The sequence below is a fragment of the Gordionus sp. m RMFG-2023 genome, chromosome 5 (genome assembly GCF_954871325.1).
Source record: "Gordionus sp. m RMFG-2023 chromosome 5, tfGorSpeb1-WG-v2, whole genome shotgun sequence".
Lineage (NCBI taxonomy): Eukaryota > Metazoa > Nematomorpha > Gordioida > Chordodea > Parachordodidae > Gordionus > Gordionus sp. m RMFG-2023.
Window position 1 is genome coordinate 3,968,539 of NC_088779.1, and position 21,654 is coordinate 3,990,192.

Below are 21,654 nucleotides of genomic sequence, written 5' to 3' on the forward strand. Positions count from 1 at the left end.
CTAGATCTTGAGGGGTAAAATTAAAATTTCGGGCGAATTGATGAGTGACAATTGTCATGGCAGTTACCTCTAATATTTTGTTTTCTGGATAAAATATGGAGTTCCTCGTTTGAATCGGCTCAAATCGAGCAGTTCCACAACACTAGTTACTAATCTTAATAAATTTTATGAAATTCGAGATATTCTAAAATGACACCTAGAATAATATTCTTGGAAAAATCTAATTATCCCCTTCCCACAGTGAATTTTATCGTACGCGTCTGCAACAATCACAAAATTTATAGAATTTCCCCAATCAACACTTGGGCATATATTCTTTAAGCTCTAATGAAATACTTTCGGCCTCTTCTTGATGTCAAATTAAACCAATATATTTTTTTTTAAAAGGGAATTCCATTAAAATACTAATATAATAAAATAATTTATTTAAACAGTCCAGTGGAAAGAAAAATTTGTTTATCTTCGAATAAAATTCTGCCATTTATCTACAAGCAGTTAAAATAGGTTCTTCCAACTTTATAAAATTAGTAATGATTTGATAGAGAAATTTTTTTTTAAAGCATAATTTATTTAATTTCACTGGCAGGACATTGTAGCTTATATTTAAAAGTATTTTACCATTTTTGATTTCGTCATTTTCTTTGGTCTTACTTTTAATATAATATAATATAATTCTTGTTATATATATATTCCTACTATTAAATTTTTAGATTTGAAAGCATATCTTTTAACTTACATTTTTCTTTATATTTAAATTTTCTTTTTTATTTTCGTTATATTCAAATTAAAATATTTTAACGAACAGGACAACTTAAAATTATTTTACTTTTAAGAGGTTGTTTGCGTAATTCTTATTTCCAAAAAATGTTAAACAAATTTATATTTTTATTATTCATTTTATTTGACCTTATTTTCTTAGGGATCTAATCACAGAAGATTTTTTAAACAAAGAATCTTCAACATATATATTATGATCAAGAAATCAAATGCATATAATTTCATAGGATTTTAATGAAGAAAATTTTCAAAATACCACAAAAATTAGATCAAAAAATCGAATGGGATTTAGTCCCAAAATTTTTTTACATAAAAACAATTATTTATTTATAATTTCAAAGATTTTTTGTTAAAACATGGGCAAATAAAATCTTTTAAAAAACCTTAGATTTACTTCAAACTCTGATTGAATGATTGCTATCCTTATTTCTATAATAAATGTAATGCCCTTTTCAGCATTTAGAAATGAAAAATTATTATATAAAGAAAAATGTTTCTAAAAATAAAGGCTTTGTATAATGTGTATCTTATACATTATGATAATGGAGGTCATTCTGAAAAATCTTATCACCAAAAAGTTTTACAAATAAATACTTAAGTTATTAAGAATATACACACACTGACATAATTTTCAATTGTGGGATGGAAAACCTTATAAAAGTTAAAATTAAAAAAAAAACAATTTATTCAATTGATCACATATTAATGTTACCTGACATATTTGCCAATTGTTGAACAAAATTCTAATATCGAAAGCTGGCCTCATATTATCCTATAGCAATGGAAGAATTAAATTACCCCAATCCAGACAGCTCTTATCTATTTTATCCATACCTAATTAATAATTAACTGATAGCCCCTATAACCATTCTCAATCCGGCCAATATTATGTAGCCTTCATCAACGACCTTAATTCCTGTTTCAGTATGATACCTCTAAAAATGTGACAGATCCTGAATACCATGCATAGGCGTAGACAAGTTTTTCCTAAGGAGGGGGGGGGGAATTAAAAAAACCCCCAGACCCCATTTTGGGCGGGTCTTCGGTCCGCTTTTACCCGGCCTTCGGCCGGATTACCTTATTCTATATATAGTCATAAATTTTTTTTACAAAATAGGAAGTTTATTTTAATTAAAAAAAATAAGCCTGGACAAATATGAAATATATTCTTATTAGTTTATATAATAAATTACTATTAATATAAAATGGTAATAATTTATTCCAAACAAGTATAAGAAATTTATTTATAAAAAGGTAAGTAGAAATATAGTTAATATTCCTCTATTATATAAAATTGGTTACAAAATACTAGGTAAAATTCCACTTTTACAGAATATATAACAGTTAGAGAATATATTACAGTTAATATTTTAACAAATTTTACTAATCAATGCTCTTGATAATAAATTTAGCAACAATTTGCGTTTAATTATTTAACGCCATCTATTTATTTTAAATAAAAAATGATAATAAAAATTAATCTTTATATTATTCATCCCACAATGTCTTTGAAAGATATTTTCTGATGTCTTTAATAATATTAAAGTTTTCTGTAAAATATAAAATTCGCTATATGGTAAAAATTATTTGATTGTCAAATAATAATTGATAAAATTAGATACTGTAAATCTACGACATATAATATTACACTATTTGTATTGTGTTTTAAATATTTATTTAATTTTTGATTTAATTTTATCAATAGTTTTAATAATATATTTTACTTTTATTAAGATAAATAAATTAAAATATTCACTTTATGAAAAATTATATTTGATATATTATATTATTTAGTAATTTTATGGATCTATTATTAATAATTATAATACATAATACTTTTGTGTTAAGATTTATTTTTGATTTATATTCCATTTCTTAAAAAACATTTTTGGTTCACTTTTTTATATATAAATGCTTTTTTCCAAAAATGTATAAATCATGATGAATAGTTTTAGTTTAAAAAATATTAACTCTTACATTTTTTTCTTTCAAAATATTTAAGATAGATGCATACATTTATGGGGGTCATAGAGTGGGGGTAGGACTAAGGGGGATATTTTTTATTAGCTTAAAATGATATTGACAAAAAGTGATAAATTTCTGAAGGGGGCCTATAATCCCATGCGAATGAGTCATTTCTTGCTATCATCCCGCATACTTAAAGGCACAAGGCTTCAATTAGCAAGATCATATTCCAAATATCTTTAATCTTTGATTAATAGCTTCTAATCCAGTGTCTACATGAGCGGGGGGGGGGGGGTAGGAACAGTTTGCATCCTAATATCTATAAAGGGGTAGGGGGTAGGTGGTAGGGGGTAGGCATTTTGGGGGGTAGGCTATAATAATCTAGAAAATTTTCCATTACATTTTTAAATTATCTATGGATAACATTTTGGTATTTTTAGGGGGGTAGATATATATTTTTGAGGGGGGTTTGCATCCAATGAATATACTGTCATGTAGACGCTGTTCTAATCAGTCAGGCACTACTTAGATTTTTAGAAGATTACAGCATTGCACCTTCCTAAACTTTCAATATTAGCTAGAAAGGTTCTATGCGTTCCACTACGAGCACACCATGCGAGAATGTATTTTCCATGGCTGGGCTCACTTTAAACTCTAAAAGATCATCATTATGTCCTATAAATCTAAATAAAATAATATTTATACTTGATATTTATATAAAATCGTTAAATTATAGGTATGAACATTATAAAGCAAAAATTTTATTTTAAAAGTGTTTCCAATGACTTTATAACTTTAATTTAAAATTTTAAGTTAGATAAATATTTGACGCCGCGGCGCCACTGATTTTTGTAACAGGGTCTAAATCGATTCGCTCCCACCAGCCAATTGTTTTAAAAAAAGAAACGCCGCCGACGATAATGCTGTTGGGGCACAGGTCTATCTATTATTAAATCTTCTAATTTATTATTATGTTTATTTTTTTAACATTAAATCTGCCTATTTTATTTGTTACTTAATTTTTCTTTTTGCACTTTTTAATTTATTCGAAACAGGTATTTGCTCAGTTGCTATTACTCTTGCTCATTTTCTATTCTAAACTTTATTTGCTATTAAATTGAGTCTTTTATTACTTTTTGACACTTTTTTGTACTTTTAGGTGATTATTTTTTTTTTAATATTTTTTTTTGAAGCTTTATTTATTACACTTCTATTATCATAATATTTACATTATAAAATTTGAACATAGGTAAAATGACTACGAAACAAGATATAACTGAGATGTGTCATTTAACTAGTGTGTCAAAATGTCATAATATCATCCTATTTTATATTTATTGCTCTATTCCCACGATATTTAAATTTATCATTTTGGAAATATTATTTGCAATTATAGTTTTGTCAATACATAATGTCATTTAGTTTTGTATAATTATAACTAGGCTCAGTGAAAAAAAATCTAACTCTTTCAAAACCTCATCTTCTACACAAAACAATTTTTAACAATATTAAATAAGACTTCAGTTACCCAGCCAAGGACTTAGTACAATAAAAAAAAATTCTGCTATTTGAAAATTTGTACCCTTCCCTAAATTAGAATAACTTAACTTCTAATTTTACCACTATAATTACTATTTAATTAAGTACTTTGCAATTAACTAATGATAGATAATTCTTGGTACTTGTATCTAACATTTAAATCATAAAATAAAGAAAGCTCAAAATTTTTTTAATTTCTATCCTTTTATATTGAAATTTTATGACAATGAAAAAAAAACTATTGTTTTATTAAAGATCAGATTTTAATAATGATACTTATAAGCTCATGTAAAAAGAATATATTTTCTTAAAAATGTTATGCTAGTATTTTAAGTAAATTTTTTAAAGATTCTTGTGTGATATAACAATTTTTATATTGAGAGATTCCTGATATAAATATATGTAGAAAGTAGCAGACATTTATTGTGATTCACTATCTATTTATATATATTATGAATAATGTTGACAATGCCCAAAACCACTAAATTGAAAAGAAACAATAATTTAATAAATAAAGTTGGTGAATTCCAATATTTTGAATGTGGGAACAAGAATTGTACAAAACCCCATTACCATAAGGTCTATATTCAGGATGTCAATGAAATAAATATTCACAATTCGAAGGAAGCCATAAGGTATTTAATATTAATATTTAACTATTTAGAAAAATGTTGTAAGATAAAATAAAAATGGAATCATCACCAGAAGTGGTCTGTCCTTGTAATTGCACAGTCTAAACATGGTTAGTTAATTGTGCCTAAAAACATTTTGAGACATTTTGACCAATTCGTGCAAATAAGCTAAAAAAATTTAAAACCTTGAATAAAATCAAATTTGGGATTTTTATTGACAATGTTAGTCAAAATAAACACCTTTTTAAAATTGACCAGTCAGCATGCTGAGAGAATTTATCATTTTGAATTGATAAAATAATTTATGACATTGATTTTAAGAAAATTTTAGAATGTTTATGTGACAAGTATTTCAAGATTATCTTTTTTTATTGACTTTATATATATTTTTTCACCAAAAAGTAATTATGCTTGTAGCCCTTGTTTCTTTTCTAAAACCAAGCTCAAATTTTTAGCATTTTTATGGACTAGCACAAAAAAATTTTAATAATTTTTACTTGTATTTTGTAAATTGTATCAAAGAGAAACTAAAAATTTAACTACATTGATGCCACTCTTTTGGTCTATACTGAGGATAATGATAGTCATGCCCACTAATACTTAATTTGTTTTTAAATTGCAACCCTGACTTCAAGGTTATAAAGAGAAAAGTATACATTAGCCCGAATGTTATATATTATAATTATTTGGGTAATATTTGTATCTTTAATTTTTATACTGAAAATTGATTCCCAATATCGATAAAAGGGGAAGTATTAAATATTGCACTTTTTTTATAGAACAAAAAGATTATTATTTATTCTCTATATGCATATATTATTTTTTTTTAAATTAGCATTACAAACCCACAATCCACTATTAACATTATTCCGATATCAACACTGGATGCTCCAATTGCCTCGAGCAATGAGTAATATATTTGTATCTTTTATTTTCATATTGACAATTACCCAATACTAATAAAATGGAAAAAGGCCATTAATACCTCTTTTTTAGAAAAAAAATATTTATTCTCAATAAACGTATTTTTAAACAAATTAGCATTACAAACTCACCATCAACTATTAACATTATTCCGTATATTAACATTAGAGATTTGCAAAGTTAGGCCCAGCCAGTACCTGGCCCAAGTCTGGCTAGGCCCAAAGCCAGTTCGGGCTGGGCTCGGGCCTAATTATATTTAAAATAATCGGGTTTGGGCCAAGCCAGGCCTAATATTTTTAAAAAATTTTTGGTCCAGATTGGATTGGACCTTGGAAATTTTATTAAATATATCTAAATTTATCAATTTTATATTGAATTTTTTATGTAAAATAAAAATTTTTGATTTAATTTATTGAAAAAAATTTCCAAAGTCCTATCCGATCTTGGCCCAAATTTTTCTTTTAAATATTAGGCCCAGCTCGACCCAAACTCGATTATTTTAAATAGAATTAGGCCTTTTATATATTATTTCCATCCTATAATGATATAAAGTTATTTACCCTGGCTTAGGTACTGATGCGAAATATACCCCTCCCACTCCTCTCAAAAGATTTTCCTTTCTTTTTTTATAACTTTTTACCTTCCTTTAATTTCCCATTCTTCTATAAATGCTAAACAAATTCTGTAAAGCCACATTCATGGAACATTTGATCAATTATTATCTGTTTATTATTATAGATTGATATATATTTTTTATATTATCACAAATAGAATTAAAGATAAAATTAATATAGGTCAGCTGTTAAATCAGATCCCATTATAAATGTCTAAGATATAGATTACCTACATTTTATTAATATTAATACATATTTACCACATAATAATTTTTTAACCCAGTTATAGACAGCACCCTTGGTTACATTGGCCCTAAGAGTCTATTTCTTCATTCTATAAGCCTTAAAATTTAGCTCTTTACAGGAAATCACCTTGAATTTTTTGACCTAAAACCAGGTCAGGTGTTCCAATTCTCAGAGGAGTTTAATCGTTCCTCCTCCATTTTTATTTCTTTTTAAATGTTTTATCTAATTTTTATTCCATATTTGTAAAATTTTACTCTAGATAACAGAGAATTTTTTAATTAAAAAAAACAAGGAATATATTTTATTAGTTTTTACCAAAGTTGTTAAAGGATAGTTTTAAAATGGATCAAGATACATATATATCACCTAAAAACGTACCTATATACCAATATTGCATAATGTTTAATTTAGAATTCCCAGTTAAACAAATTTTGAAGTGGGCTAAAAAAAAATTATCAAGCCGATATCACATCTATGTATAAATGATAAATAGTAATTGTTATATTTTATAATTATGCAAAATATATAATTATATGATTATTATAAGTAATATTTATTCGATTTAATAATAAAAAAACATTCTCAAAATTTTTATCATTTAAGGCACTCCCATTTATCTGTAAAGACATTTTTTGACACACTAAAAAGTCTTCCAGGCCATTTAACTGCTGAGTTATGTTACATTTAAAATATATTGGGATATCCATTAAATATATTATATTATAATCCTGACAAACATTTTTTAAAATTATTCAATATTTGATGAGTGTCCTTATATCATCTCAGGGGTGCCCCAAAAAATCTGATATTAAATTATTTTATTTCCTTTCAGATATTGTATAGAAATATTAATCTAAAAATTATGATATATGTTTTTTAAATTAATTTTCATAATTGAAATATAAAATTTACCTTGTTATATCGTTTTGCTTAAAATATAAAATGTATATTTTGCTTTTTTGTAATGAAATAAACTCTGACATAATATTTAATGAATTTAAATCAAATATTATATCATTTTTAATATTAAAAAACGTAGAATTAAATTATATCAAAATGTATATATAAAATAGACACAGATACCTCTAAAATAGTATCTAGATAAGATACTTTTTATAACAGCGTATCTAAATACGGATACCACATTTTTGTATCTGTATATAGTATCTAGGTATCTAAATGCTTTAACAACCCTGGTTTTCACGGTTATGTCAGGGACCTGGTATTTATTATTTTATTTCTTCAAAATCGAAGCTTGAATTGATGGAATTGTTTTTTTTATCTATTTATCAGCTTTAATTTATTAATGGGTTTATCATGTGCATAAACTTTCTTCAGTTTACATTTTTTTAGGCATATCGCTCAGGAAATACAACGAAGAAAGATGTTTCGTTTGTAAGTTACTCGTAACAAAAAAAAAGAAGAAGTATTTATTTAACATTAGATTTCAAAAATTAAATTATTCTCACATTCCTATGATGAATCTCAATTGCGTCAAATATTTGTAATTAAAATAACCGCGAACCCCTCAAAGATTTTATTTACGTTTATGCATCTTTACCCCCTCCCCCGTTCTAGGTATGACATTGGTAGTGTCGTTAAACTACCTAACTTTAGTCAACTATAAAACAGCGTGACCATATTTTTAACCAAAAATATTAGAATCAATCAAGCTGAGACTCACCTTAGAAGCTTAATTTAATTTTTTAGGCTAAAACACTAAGCCACAGTAGAGATGGTCAAAATTAGGTAATTTAACAACACTAGACATTGCTTATGATTAGGGAGATGGCTTTAAATAAGTAAATTTTTTTAAAAAAATAAAATTAATCTTAAGAGTGCCGACATCGCACGAAACCGCCAAATCTATAAGAAACGGGGATTTAATTGTCAAGGACAACTTTATCTACCGATTTAACAATAAAGTTGGCGATGTTCGATATTTCAAATGCAAAAACGAGGATTGTAACGCGAGAGGGAACTTGAAACGCGGCATTTTTAAGGTCACGAAATCTCACGTCCACGAACCCAACTCTCAGAATGTCGACGAAATACTTACTCACAATTATCTCAAGGAAGCCGTGATGTAAATTAATATTTAGAAATTTATTTTAACATTTTATTTATAAATTATGGTGTCATGTTTGGAATAAGACAATTTTAATTGTTAACCCTTAGACTTCATTTTTAATTTATATTTAAAAAATAATTTGTGAGAAAAAAAGTTTAAAAGTTCACGGAAAAATTGTCCCAAATTCATAGGGTAGATATTCCAAAACATGGCGGCATGCATTTCCGGTTATAATCAGATTTTTTAAATTTTTAAAAAACGCGCTTTAAAAAAAATGATTTTAAAGTTGAAAAAACACATTAAAGAAAAAAACATATTGACGCTTACATATATATTATAACGCTTCTTAAAATGGTCACCTTATCCTCTTCTCTTTCTTTCTTTCTTTCTTTCTTTCTTTTATTTCATTTATTAAAATGAATAGTATACCAGTTTATAATTTACGGGAAATGTTTGTCATTTTATAAATAATAGGCCTCCATATTTTTTTTAAAAAAAATGCGCTTTTTCAAGTTTCTGGGGTTTTTTTTGGAAATAAAATTCAAAGCTGGCCCAGATTTAAAATAAATCATTTTTAGGGCACGGCCTCTCTATTGGGGGGGGGGGGGGGGGGGGCTGAAATTTTTTTTAAAAAGATATGTTCAAAATTTGAAGAATAAAAAATTAATTAAATTTTAATTAATTGTTTAAAGAAGAAAAAAAATAGCAAAGAGGCTTTGTATAGTTTTTAATATAATTTTTATGAATGATATAATGTATTCTCAAATTAAAATCAAGTTTTTATTTGCTCCTTAACTTTTATTAAAATTTAAGATGGCGACTATTCATGGCAGCTGTCTCATCGTAAAACGTAAAATAAAATTTAAGACGTGGCAGTCTTGAAAAGCAATTCATTCTGCATAACGAGTAGTTACGGGAATTGTTTTCTTTCTTCCTTTGTTCTCTTGATATGAGTATGCGACCTTCTCCAAAGAGATTTAATCTATATTTATTTTTTTTTAACCAATTTTGAGTATTCCAAAAACTTATCATTATGAAGAATTAACATGATTCATTTCAAATTCGTATCTATAGAAAAGTGATTCATAGTGATTTTCGTCAAATTTTCTAGTCTTTAATTGCTCCATATAAATTAAATTATTAATTACTGGTTTGTTGAAGCGATTTTTGGCACTTGCAATATGTATGATCTAAAACTTCATATGTTGGATAATTCGAATTGTGTTTTCGTTTGTTTAGCTTTGAATGTGCATAACTTTTGGACCTATTGATAGAATTTGATTAAATTTTACAGGAATTGATAATTTATCCCTTTTTCAATTTATAAAATTTTACTGAATTATTTTAGAATTGACAGATTTATTAAAGTATAATTTATATTTTGAAATAAAAACTATTTTTCATTAAACAGATATATAATATGTTTTTAACGAAAAAATGACCATTTTTTCAATTTTATCTGCCAAAAAGGTTGCGCGAAGGATAAATTACCTCATTTTTACTAAATATTTGTTCTTAATTAATATGGTGGTTGCCAATGTCAGGTAACTCCGGGTATAACCGCCAGAGATGAGAATCGTATTCCTTGCAAATAAATAAAAGTAAATATATAAGTCAATTGTGCTAATAAAAAAATATTATAAGTTTAACAAATGGCTCACTTTAATAAATGGCTTTTTATTATCACTGAACCCTATTGTTACTACTGAAACAAATTTCTATATTATTTTTACTTTCTTTTTTTCTTTCTTTTATTTTATTGATTTAAGCCAAGAATAATTTCCAAAAAATTTTAAAAAGAAAAAAAACAAAAAAACTATAATTTACAATAAGAATTATATTTTTATATTAAAATTACGCGATATCATTTCCATAATAAATAATAAATTAAAATAAATATTCCGATAAACAAAATAATTTTTCCTTTATAATAAATTAAATGAAAATAAATATTCCGATAAATAAAATAACAAACTTTTTTCTTTTATAATAAATTAACTGAGAAGAAAAAAAATATAAAGAGAAAGCAATTTACGTATAAACCAACCGATTTATTTCCAATATTAATCCCCCATTTCTCCGACACGCCCCAACTGCTCAAATCCCAAACGGAATGACGCTGTTAGTTTCCCCTCGGATCTTCCTCGTCCGGACACCGCTCTCCAGCATCTTCTTCCGGCTCTCCTCCCCACCTTCCCACCTCCGTTTCACTGATCATAATATCCAGCCACACCTCTAATTCGCCCGTAAATTCACCTACTCTCAACGCCACTTCCAACTCCCGCAACGCCTCCATGTCCCTAATTTGTTGCTGATTCCCGCTAATTATTGCCTCCTCACTCGGATCTCTGTTGCCCTCATCCTCAGGTAACGGTGGTCCCTCCGGCGACTCTCGTATTTCACTTAACCAAGGTATTCCCGGGGACGAAGGCACTTCTGGTACCGTTGGTATCTCACGCAACGTGGGCATCCCCGGCGACGATGACCTCCCTGGTAACGTTGGCGCTCTATCTATCTCCCCCTTCCTGCTACCCACTATCTCCGCTACTAGCCGCTCCGGCCGATCCGTTCCCCCTATCCTACGTATTACCCCCACCTGTGCGCCTTCCCGGTCTGGTACCTCCCTATTTCGCGGACATTGATATCGTAGATGCCCCACCTCCATACACCGATAGCACCGCCTTCCCTCCATCCTCGACCGTCCGGGAATTCTTCTGGCGATTTCCCATCTTCCCCGGGGCCTCCGGTGCCGCATGATCACCTCTATTTCCAATTCTCCCATACACCCGTAGGTTGGGGAATAAGAATATTCGAAGATAAGATAAGGTAGAATATTTGAAAGAGGTCTAATGGCAATGTGGTATATTATGCATTAGAAGGTGCCACAAATGGAATGGAACCGCGTTTGGTGTATGGGAGAATTGGAAAGAGAGGTAATCATGCGGCACCGGAGTCCCCGGGGAAGATCGGAAATCGCCAGAAGAATTCCCGGACGGTCGAGGATGGAGGGAAGGCGGTGCTATCGGTGTATGGAGGTGGGGCATCTACGATATCAATGTCCGCGAAATCGGGAGGTACCAGACCGGGAAGGCGCACAGGTGGGGGTAATTCGTAGGATAGGGGGAACGGATCGGCCGGAGCAGCTAGTAGCGGAGATAGTGGGTAGCAGGAAGGGGGAGATAGATAGAGCGCCAACGTTACCAGGGAGGTCATCGTCGCCGGGGATGCCCACGTTGCGTGAGATACCAACGGTACCAGAAGTGCCTTCGTCCCCGGGAATACCTTGGTTAAGTGAAATACGAGCGTCGCCGGAGGGACCACCGTTACCTGAGGATGAGGGCAACAGAGATCCGAGTGAGGAGGCAATAATTAGCGGGAATCAGCAACAAGTTAGGGACATGGAGGCGTTGCGGGAGTTGGAAGTGGCGTTGAAAGTAGGAGGTGAATTTACGGGCACTTTAATAAATGGCTTATTATTATCACTGAACCCTATTGTTACTACTGAAACAAATTTCTATATTATTTTTACTTTCTTTTATTCTATTGATTTCAGCCAAGAATAATTTCCAAAAAATTTGAAAAAGAAAAAAAAAACTTTCTTTTTTTCTTTTTTTTATTCTATTGATTTCAGCCAAGAATAATTTCCAAAAAATTTGAAAAAGAAAAAAAAAACTTTCTTTTTTTCTTTTTTTTATTCTATTGATTTCAGCCAAGAATAATTTCCAAAAAATTTGAAAAAGAAAAAAAAAACAAAAAAACTATAATTTACAATAAAAATTATATTTTTATATTAAAATTACGCGATATCATTTCCATAATAAATAATAAATTAAAATAAATATTCCGATAAACAAAATAACAAACTATTTTTCCTTTATAATAAATTAAATGAAAATAAATATTCCGATAAATAAAAATAACAAACTTTTTCCTTTTATAATAAATTAACTGAGAAGAAAAAAAATATAAAGAGAAGCAATTAACGTATAAACCAACATATTTATTTCCAATATTAATCCCCCATTTCTCCGACAATAAGCTTTTTGCGTGTGCTATACCTTGCAAAGAAAGAGATGGAAAGGGGGAACACGTAAATTAAGATTTAAAGAAATTTTTATAATATCAACTATTGTTGATATCAAAGAAACCACGGTGCACGTTTCCCAACTACATAGGATTTTCCATCCTAAATCTTTCATTCCTCATAGAATTTTTCCATCCAAAGCCTATCATTCTTTTCGGTGCACCATGTATAAACCATAAATACTTTTATAATATAAAAAAAATATAATTTTAAATTAGAAATAAACCCCACGATTCGTTGAAAAGAGTCTACATAAACGTAATGGATACGCACGCAGTCCAAGAAAAGCCAGGCACCTGTCCTACCTTCAACTCCAAGAAAGAAACTTTACAAAGATTGAGACGAAAAATGTCCGCGCCTGCGCCTCCAATTTCGAAGTTTCGTAACTTTATTTTTAAACTTATCATACAATTCATTTGAACTTACTATACGATTACATTCGACTCTAATCTTCTAACATATTGTGCCATTACTTATCAATCTTAATTGCTTCTATCTAAACTTCTCTACCACTTATACAAATATTCTTAACATAAAATATGCTCATATAACCTGTTCAATATTCCAACAAAATAGTTATTGTCTTGTTTGATTCGTATTACGAATATTCGAATCGAGTGAGAATAAGGAAAATATATTATCTTTCGAATAATTTTTTTAATTCATTATTCGAAATTTCATAAATATTCATAATTTTTCTTAAGTATCTAACACTTTCCTCTCGGAGCTTCGTAATTTTTTTAAACCCTTTTCGCCACAATCTATAAATCAACTTTTTAAAAATTTAAATAATACATTTATCATTTTTAGAAAATATTTTTTTGATAAATTTTTTTTGGATTAAATATTCCGCAAATCAAATGGAAGAATTATTTTTTAGTTCAAATTCAAAGGTTCATGGTCAATCTTATAGAAATCAGATTTTCCTAAAAATAAAAATCGCTATCGTGAAATGATTTTTGAAATTGATAGATTTTGCGAATTTTATGTTACTTCATATATTTTTTTTTAAATTGGAATATGACATCTGACATTTTCAAAAAAATAAGAAATTAATCCATATTTAGCCATAAATTAAATTTTTTATCCCTACTTTAGCTCGGATCCGAAAATTTTGCATTATTTATTTTAGCTCAACCTGAATTTTTTGATATTTTTTTAGTCTGAGCTCCGCGTATTTTTAATTTTATTCTTGGATGGGGCTATATCATGCATTACTTTTAATTTTGATAATGTCTACTGTTACTGATCGAATGGGTAGGTATTAATAAATATTTCTTTTTTTTTTCCTATTTTTGATTCTCTATAATTGTATAAATTAATGTCCTAAACAAATTAGCATATCATACCCCATGTTAACTTTCGACGTTATTACAAATTCGGTGACAACATCGTATATTCCAATAAACTCAGGCAACACAGAGTAATTTTTTATTTTTTATCTTATATTTCTATATTTGGTTATTTGTGTTCCCCATAACCGATAAACATTTAAAAAAAAGGGCCTTAAAATATTATTTTTTCAGAGTTGTTAATCGCTACATTTAAAAGTAGCGCGCTACCGCTACGCTAATTGTTAAAAAAAAGTTGCTCTCTATTAGAGTAGCTTTAGCTACTTTTAGGCTACTTTTTATAAAAAAAAATTTAAAACAATTTTTTTTTTATTTTGCATATAATGTAATTGTATAGTAAATAATATATAAAAATCAACATTTATAAATACTAAAATATAGTTAATTTTGATTATAAAATAATTTATGTAATAAATTTTAAATATTTATCGTAATTTGTTGAATTTTAATAATAAAATCATTTCAATATTATCATCCCCAAGTCTAGATCGACGATCAGAAAGTATCAGTTTTGCCTTACTAAATAATCTCTCTGTGTCTAACCTTCAGCATTATCCTCACCAAATATTCTATATTCATATTAAATAGAATAAATTATTCATCCCGTTTTTAATAGAAATGTGTAGTGATATTTATTAAAAATGGAGTGGTAAAATCATTAGGTTGCTATTCTAAATTTTAAACCTCAAAAATTATGATGTAACTAAGTAAAAATATTTTATCAAATGAATACATTGAATTCCCTGTACTGTATATAAATTGATGGATATTAATCAATAAGAAATAAATATAGTAAAAATCTAATCATCCATGAAATATTCAATAACCATATCATATTAATTGTTAAGCTCAATGACACTGTGCAATAAAAACTAAAGAAATAATCCATCTCTGTTGTAAATTTTATTAGTTAAATTCACTAATTTTTTAATAATTTGATATAATATTACTAAAATATGTATGTATTTAGTTAATAAAAATTCTATATATAATGTGAAATATTAAATAACTTTTAAATAAATACTGAAAAATTTAATTAATAACTTAACTATTACTTGATTTAATTTATTACTCTAAATATTTTAAAAATTAATTTATAATACTGAAGGTCGTCAGCTAATTGGACCCATTATCGGTCACCATCTTGCAAACTTTATTATGAATCCTAACGTCAATAATTATATTTGCAAGTACATTGTATGTCTGGCATCCTATTATCCTATTGAGGGCTAATGCTACTGATCTTTTTAAAGTCCTAGGGTCTAGCCAATGGCTTGTGATTCCCAAATAAGCTCTAAAAATATTTAATCAGATCAATTTATAAATATAAATAAGTGTTTACCTTCTGTTATGTGTCCAACTATCTGCCGTGGTACATATATGAGATATCTCTGATAATTCTATTATTAAAGCATCTTTCATCACTTTAAACTTATCTGCTATTTTATTCACAAGTGTCTGGCGACATAAAATAGTTGTACCAGAGTAAATGATAGATTATCAACCAAGGACATTGGCTGAACAATATCAATTATAAAATTCACAATAACTTTATCAGTTAATTTCTGAGTAATATTAGCATTTGTATTATTAATTAATTTTGTCTGAATGGAATTAGTCTTTTTGGATGTAGATTCACCTATGCCAAATTTATTTAAATGTTCAATATTCTTAAAACTATTAGCATGAACAGTCATAAAATAAATATTATAATTTATGTAAAAATGATAATTTACCTTTAGGTGTTTCATGAGGTTATAGCTACTGGATTGATTTGAGGAAATATTTTTTTACATTTTAGACATATAAATTTGAAGCCAGTTTTTGTTTTAATATTTATCTTGAAAAATTTTTGAAATCTAGGGAATGGGAAAGTATTGCTATGAATATTATTTTCTTCCCTGGTATCTTCCATTTCATTAATGTCATTGTCTGATCTGAATCACTTTCAACGATTTGGATATCATATGCGATGCCATTTCAAATTATTAACAGGTGATTTAGGTTTATAATACAAATTGAAAATATATTTCAATTTCAAAATTAAATAATAAATCATAAAAATTATAATTAATTATGGTATTATATTTAAATTTTCGTGCTCATTAATACATTCATTATATTTTTTTAAAGTAGCGCGCTAAAAAATTAAATAATTTTAAAAAAGTAGCCGCTATTAGCTATAGCTACCAAAAAAGATAGCGCGCTACTTTGACAACTCTGCTTTTTATCCTTATTGTCTATAAATATTTAATATTTTAAACAAATTAGCATTACAAACCCATCATCAACTTTTAACGTTATTCCGATATCAATACTGGATGCTCCAACTACCTCAAGCAATGAGTAATATATTTGCATCTTCTATTTTCATATTGACAATTACCCGATACTGATAAAAGGGGAGAAGGCCTTAAATAGCTCTTTTAAAAAATTAATATTTATTCTCTATAAACGTATAATATTTTTAACAAATTAGCATTACAAACCCACTAACTATTAACGTTATACCGATATCAACGATGGATACTCCAATAACCCTAGTCAGTGAAGAGTATAGTATTTTTATCCATTTATTTTCATATATTGATAACAGATCCCCGATACTGATAAAGAATTGATTTCCCTTGCCTTAGTTACTGATACGATATATATACTCCCTCTCACCCCTCTCAAAAGATTTTCCTTTTTATTTTAAAACTTTTTACCTTCCTTTGATCCCCACTCTTCGGTTATCACTAAGCATTCTATAGGACTGAATTCGTGGTAGGGTCCAATACAGCACGATTAGCTGATCGATTTTTTTTTTAAATCTGTCTGTGGGATCAAATTTTTCTTTATTAAAATCAATATTTCTTAGATTATTATAATGAATTGAATTAAAGATAAACAGAGAACTGTAGAGGTACCGTTTGCGCGGCCTAGTCAGGCCCTGGTTTTATACTTTTACGCCCGTCTCGGATTTTTTTAAAATATGTTACATTTATTTTTAATTATTATAGCCAATAACGGTTTTAAAATATACGTCCCGGCCCGGGTTTAAAATTTTTTTTTAGGCCCTGCCCGGCCTGACCTGGGTATATTTTTTTTTAAAAAAAAATTTAGACCCAGCCTGCAGGTCTCTGATTAGTATTAAAATAGAAAAATTGATCTTATAAACAGATTTTAAAATCGATCAACTGTTAAATCGTGTCAGATCAGATCCCAACACTAACGTGACCTAAGATACAGGTTACCTACATTCAAAATTAAAATTAATTCATATTTCGATCTACCACATAATAATTTTTTTTAACCCGGTTATAGACATCACCCTTGGCCACGTTGGCCCTAAGGGTCTGGGTCTTCTACGTTCTATAGGCCTGAAAGTTTAGCTATTTACAGGAAATCACCTTTGAATTTTAGGGAGTCATTCAGATTCTCAGAAGAGTTTAGTCCTTCCTCCCTTAATTTTTTTTTGTGTTCGCCCTCCATTTTGTTATTCAGTTTTTAAATGTTTTATCTAGTTTTTATTTCATATATTTTTTAATTTAAAAAGAAATATCTTTTGTTAATTTTTACGGTCACGGCAATGCCCTGGTGCTATATATCAGCCTTAATTTATTAAAGGGTTTAATCATGCATGAATATTTTATTCAGTTCACATTTTTTAGGCATATCACCTGAAGGAAAATTACGAAGAAGAAATTCGTGTATATATCTAATGACGAAACCCTTGCAGCTTTCCCAGGGCTCCCCCTAGTCGAGTTCTATCCTCAGGTTCCCACTTAGCGATGTTTAGCAAATTCCATTAATAGTCATCTTCTCCTCTTCCTTTTACCAGTGAAGAAGTCATTAATTCAATAAAATCCTTTAATAAGAGTTCAGCCTGGGCCTCAATGGCTATCAACCCTGATATTTTTTAACATTGCTTCCCTTAATTATCCTAATTTTAGTATCTTCATTAACAATTTATTTCTTATTTCGTGATAAAATTGTTAACGAAACCCTTCCAGCTATAGTTCCTATCCTCTTGGGGAGGGGTGGGGGGGGGGGTCTCATTTCTTTATCGAAGTCTGATGATGGTATAAGGGCGGTAATCGTTCTTTTCGTAGATTAACTGCCAATTTAATAATGAACCGTTGTAAGATTAAAGGCATAGATTATCTTGCGATTATCAATTTGGGTTAGGGGTCAAAGTGTAGCTAAGCTTTTGCTCTCCCGGATTTATATTGGAAATTCTCCTCTTGATTCAGTTTTGTGCAGTGCAAAGTTGATTTTAAAAAAATGCTTTTATTTGTAATAGGCCTGCCTTCTCTAAATTATTTCAAAGATTTTCTGACTATTCTCATTATATAAATTCCTGTTATTCTGATTAGGTAATTCAACATTAGGATCCTTTAGGCCCTATTTTCTTTTGCCTAGGTATTATTGTTTCTAATATGAAATCCAAAATCTATGTTTTTGTAAAATTAGTTATATATTTTTTTTCAAAATATTTTAATATAGTTTTATTTATTATGCTATTTTTTAATATAAATAAAAATATTAAATTTAAAAAAATATTAATTATTCGAAGTAAGAAAGTATTTAAAATTAGATTTCAAAATAAAAAGTAAAACGCCTCTTTTTAAAAAGTGAATGTTTCCGACATCTCTCGATAATGCAACTTCGTCAAATATTTTTAATTAAATGCCAACCCTTTAAGATTTTGCCTACTTTGTCGCATCCTACCAGAGCACATCATGGGCCTTAATTTTTTGACCAAGCCCGGCCCGGCCCATATTTAATGTTAAAAAAAATTCCCAAGTCCGGCCCAAGCCCATAATAAGTGTCGCAAAAATAAGCCCATATAAAAAAATTTAATTTTTTTTTATTTAATGATAAACAATATTTAAATATATTTAGGCATCATTTTGTTTACAATAATGAAATTTATTGTTATTAGAAAAAAGGGCAATATTTCATTTTAGAAACTGTTTTTAATAATTTAAATTTAAAGGCCCAAGTCCAACCCAAGTCCAACCCAAGCCCATTAAAAAAAATTTAAACCCAGCCCGGCCCAGACCCGCTAGAAAATATGATATTAGGCCGAGAATATGAAGATCTCTGAATTCTACCCCCTCCCCCGTTCTAGTGGCATTGCTAATGCAGGGAGATGACTTTTAATAGTAAATTTTAAAAAAAATTAAACTATCTTAAGAGTGTCGACATCTCATGGAACCGCTAAATCTCTAAGAAACAGGGATTTAATTGTTAAGGACAATTTTATCTACCGCTTTAACAATAAATATGGCGACGTTCAATATTTCAAATGCAAAAACGAGGATTGCAACGCGAGAGGGAATTTGAAACGCGGCATTTTTAAGGTTACAAAATCTCATTTCCACGAGCCTAACATTCAAGATGTTGATCAAATACATAATCACAATTATCCCAAGAAAGCCATAGTGTAAATATAATATTTAGACTTTGTTTACTTATAAATGATCATATTTGTTATATATCTTCTCCGTTTAATTGTGATTTTCAGGTTGGCAAGTTTCCTCTCTGATTTTTCTTTCCCATTTTTTCACGGTCCTGAGCATAAATATTAGTAAGATTCATTTTCTCTCATATCCGCCGCTATCACTTTTATTCACGTCATCTTGGGCCTTCCTCTAGGTTTTGATCCTCTTACTTCCATCAATGTACATCTTATTACCCAGTCATCTTTTATTTTTACGTTCCACATACTCAAACCATCTTAGTCTATTTCTTCGCATTGCCACTCCAACCATTTCTATTCCCATCTTTGCTCACAAATCCTTACTAGGTTTTCTCTGTCTCTCAGAGATATCTCACCATCCATCTATGATGCGTGAATAATAAATTTTACTAAATCTACTTCTTCGTTTTATGGCGATTTTCAGGTTTATCCAAATATTTTAATTACTATGGTAGTTGTCAATGCCAGCTAACTTTCGGGTATAACTGCCAGAGATGAAAATCATATTCCTGAAAATAATTAAAAGTAAATATAGAAGTCAATTGTGCTAAAAAACCTATTATACACTTTTTAGTGTGTTTATCCCCTACAAAGAAAGTGGGGGAAAGGGGAACACTAAATAAATCATAATTTAAAAAAATTTATAACATCAACTATTGGTATCTAAGAAACGACGGTGCACCATGGGTAAACCATGAATGTCTTTATAATATAAAAAAATAATAATTTTAAATTAGAAATAAATCCCACGAATCGTTGAAAGGAATATACACCAACGTAATGGATGCCCACGCAGTCCAAGAAAAATCAGGCACCTGTCCTAACCTTAACCTCCAAGAATAATACTTTACAAAGATTGAGACTAAAAATGTCCGCGCCTGCGCCTCCAATTTAAAGTTGGAAATATATTTTTTTTAAAAAAACCATATAAAAATGACACGTAAATTTATTTATACCGAAGATACAAACATTGTTTACCCTGTATCTTAAAATGACCGAAATCTATATTTTGTCTTAGGCCCAGATTTTAATTTCAGGACCGAGCATCTTAGCCGGATTTTTTTCAGACAATTTTTAGTCATTTTTTGGATGGGGTTATATGAATCATCTTACAGTTTTCTATTTTATTTTGAAAATGTCCATTCTTATTGATCAAATGGGAAGGCTTTAATAAATACTACTCTTTTTTTTCCAATTTTGATTCTTTATAAAATGTGCAATTAATGTCTTAAACAAATTAGAATATCAAACTCCGTGTTAACTTTCGACGGTATTACAAATTCGGTGACAACATCGTATGTCCCAATAACCTCAGGCAACACATAGTAATATTCTTTTTTATCATTTCTATATTTGGTTATTGTGTTCCCCATACTGATTAACAATCATATTTATATTTAATACGCTGTTATTCAGCCTAACCCTGCATTCACAGTTAGGATGAATTTGGGCCGATTAACATCTGATCGAGCGCAGCTTATTTGCGATGAACTAACAGCTCATCGATTGCAGCGAATTTCATTTGATATTATTAATTTATTATTTCCACATTTATTATAAGTTTCTATCGAACACTTATAATTACAAAAATACAATATGTGAAAAAAATAATAATAATAATTATGGATGACAACAGATGATTTATCACTGTTGATCTTGGAAGTTCCTTCAGGGAATCTGATGCTTAGGTTTTTGTCAACTCCAAAATATTCAAAATGATCAAGAAAAAGCAATTATCCTCTCTATAAATAAATTTATACAAACAACGATCTATTAAACGTTCAACAAATATTGTGTAGACATAATTGATTTATATGTCTTGATTTATACATATTATATATTTAAGTAATATGAATTAAGTTTAAAAGATTAAATTGGGTTCATCGAAAATTGCTTCGAAGTTGCGAATATGAATAATTTCTAATCCAATTAAAAAAAAGTTTAAATTATTTGTTAATTTTCTTTAATTCGTCAATTTCGAAT

General features: G+C 28.8%; 1 protein-coding gene and 1 long non-coding RNA gene across 6 annotated transcripts; one reads left to right on the plus strand and one right to left on the minus strand.

Annotated features, from left to right (window-relative positions):
* The first annotated feature begins 4,704 nt into the window (after positions 1–4,704).
* On the plus strand, positions 4,705–20,586 carry LOC135929407 (uncharacterized). 3 transcript variants are annotated; one of them, XM_065465968.1, is made up of 10 exons: positions 4,708–4,916; positions 5,749–5,823; positions 8,051–8,123; positions 8,535–8,783; positions 13,071–13,229; positions 14,192–14,275; positions 16,476–16,550; positions 16,684–16,758; positions 19,387–19,635; positions 20,409–20,586. In XM_065465968.1, exons 2-10 carry the CDS (start codon positions 5,799–5,801, stop codon positions 20,512–20,514), a joined length of 1,095 nt encoding a protein of 364 aa, XP_065322040.1. In that variant the 5' UTR covers positions 4,708–4,916; positions 5,749–5,798; the 3' UTR covers positions 20,515–20,586. The 3 variants fall into 3 exon arrangements, with proteins under 3 accessions (XP_065322039.1, XP_065322040.1, XP_065322041.1); XM_065465967.1 differs by lacking the exon at positions 8,051–8,123 and having other exon boundaries at positions 4,705–4,916; XM_065465969.1 differs by lacking the exons at positions 4,708–4,916; positions 5,749–5,823; positions 8,051–8,123 and adding an exon at positions 8,162–8,446.
* Positions 9,919–12,296, minus strand: LOC135929991 (uncharacterized). 3 transcript variants are annotated; one of them, XR_010572697.1, is made up of 3 exons: positions 12,226–12,296; positions 10,260–10,352; positions 9,919–10,032 (listed from the first exon to the last, which is right to left on the minus strand). It is a non-coding gene; the product is annotated as an uncharacterized LOC135929991 (long non-coding RNA). The 3 variants fall into 3 exon arrangements; XR_010572695.1 differs by lacking the exon at positions 12,226–12,296 and adding an exon at positions 10,502–10,584; XR_010572696.1 differs by lacking the exon at positions 12,226–12,296 and adding an exon at positions 10,430–10,495.
* Positions 20,587–21,654: the final 1,068 nt, after the last annotated feature.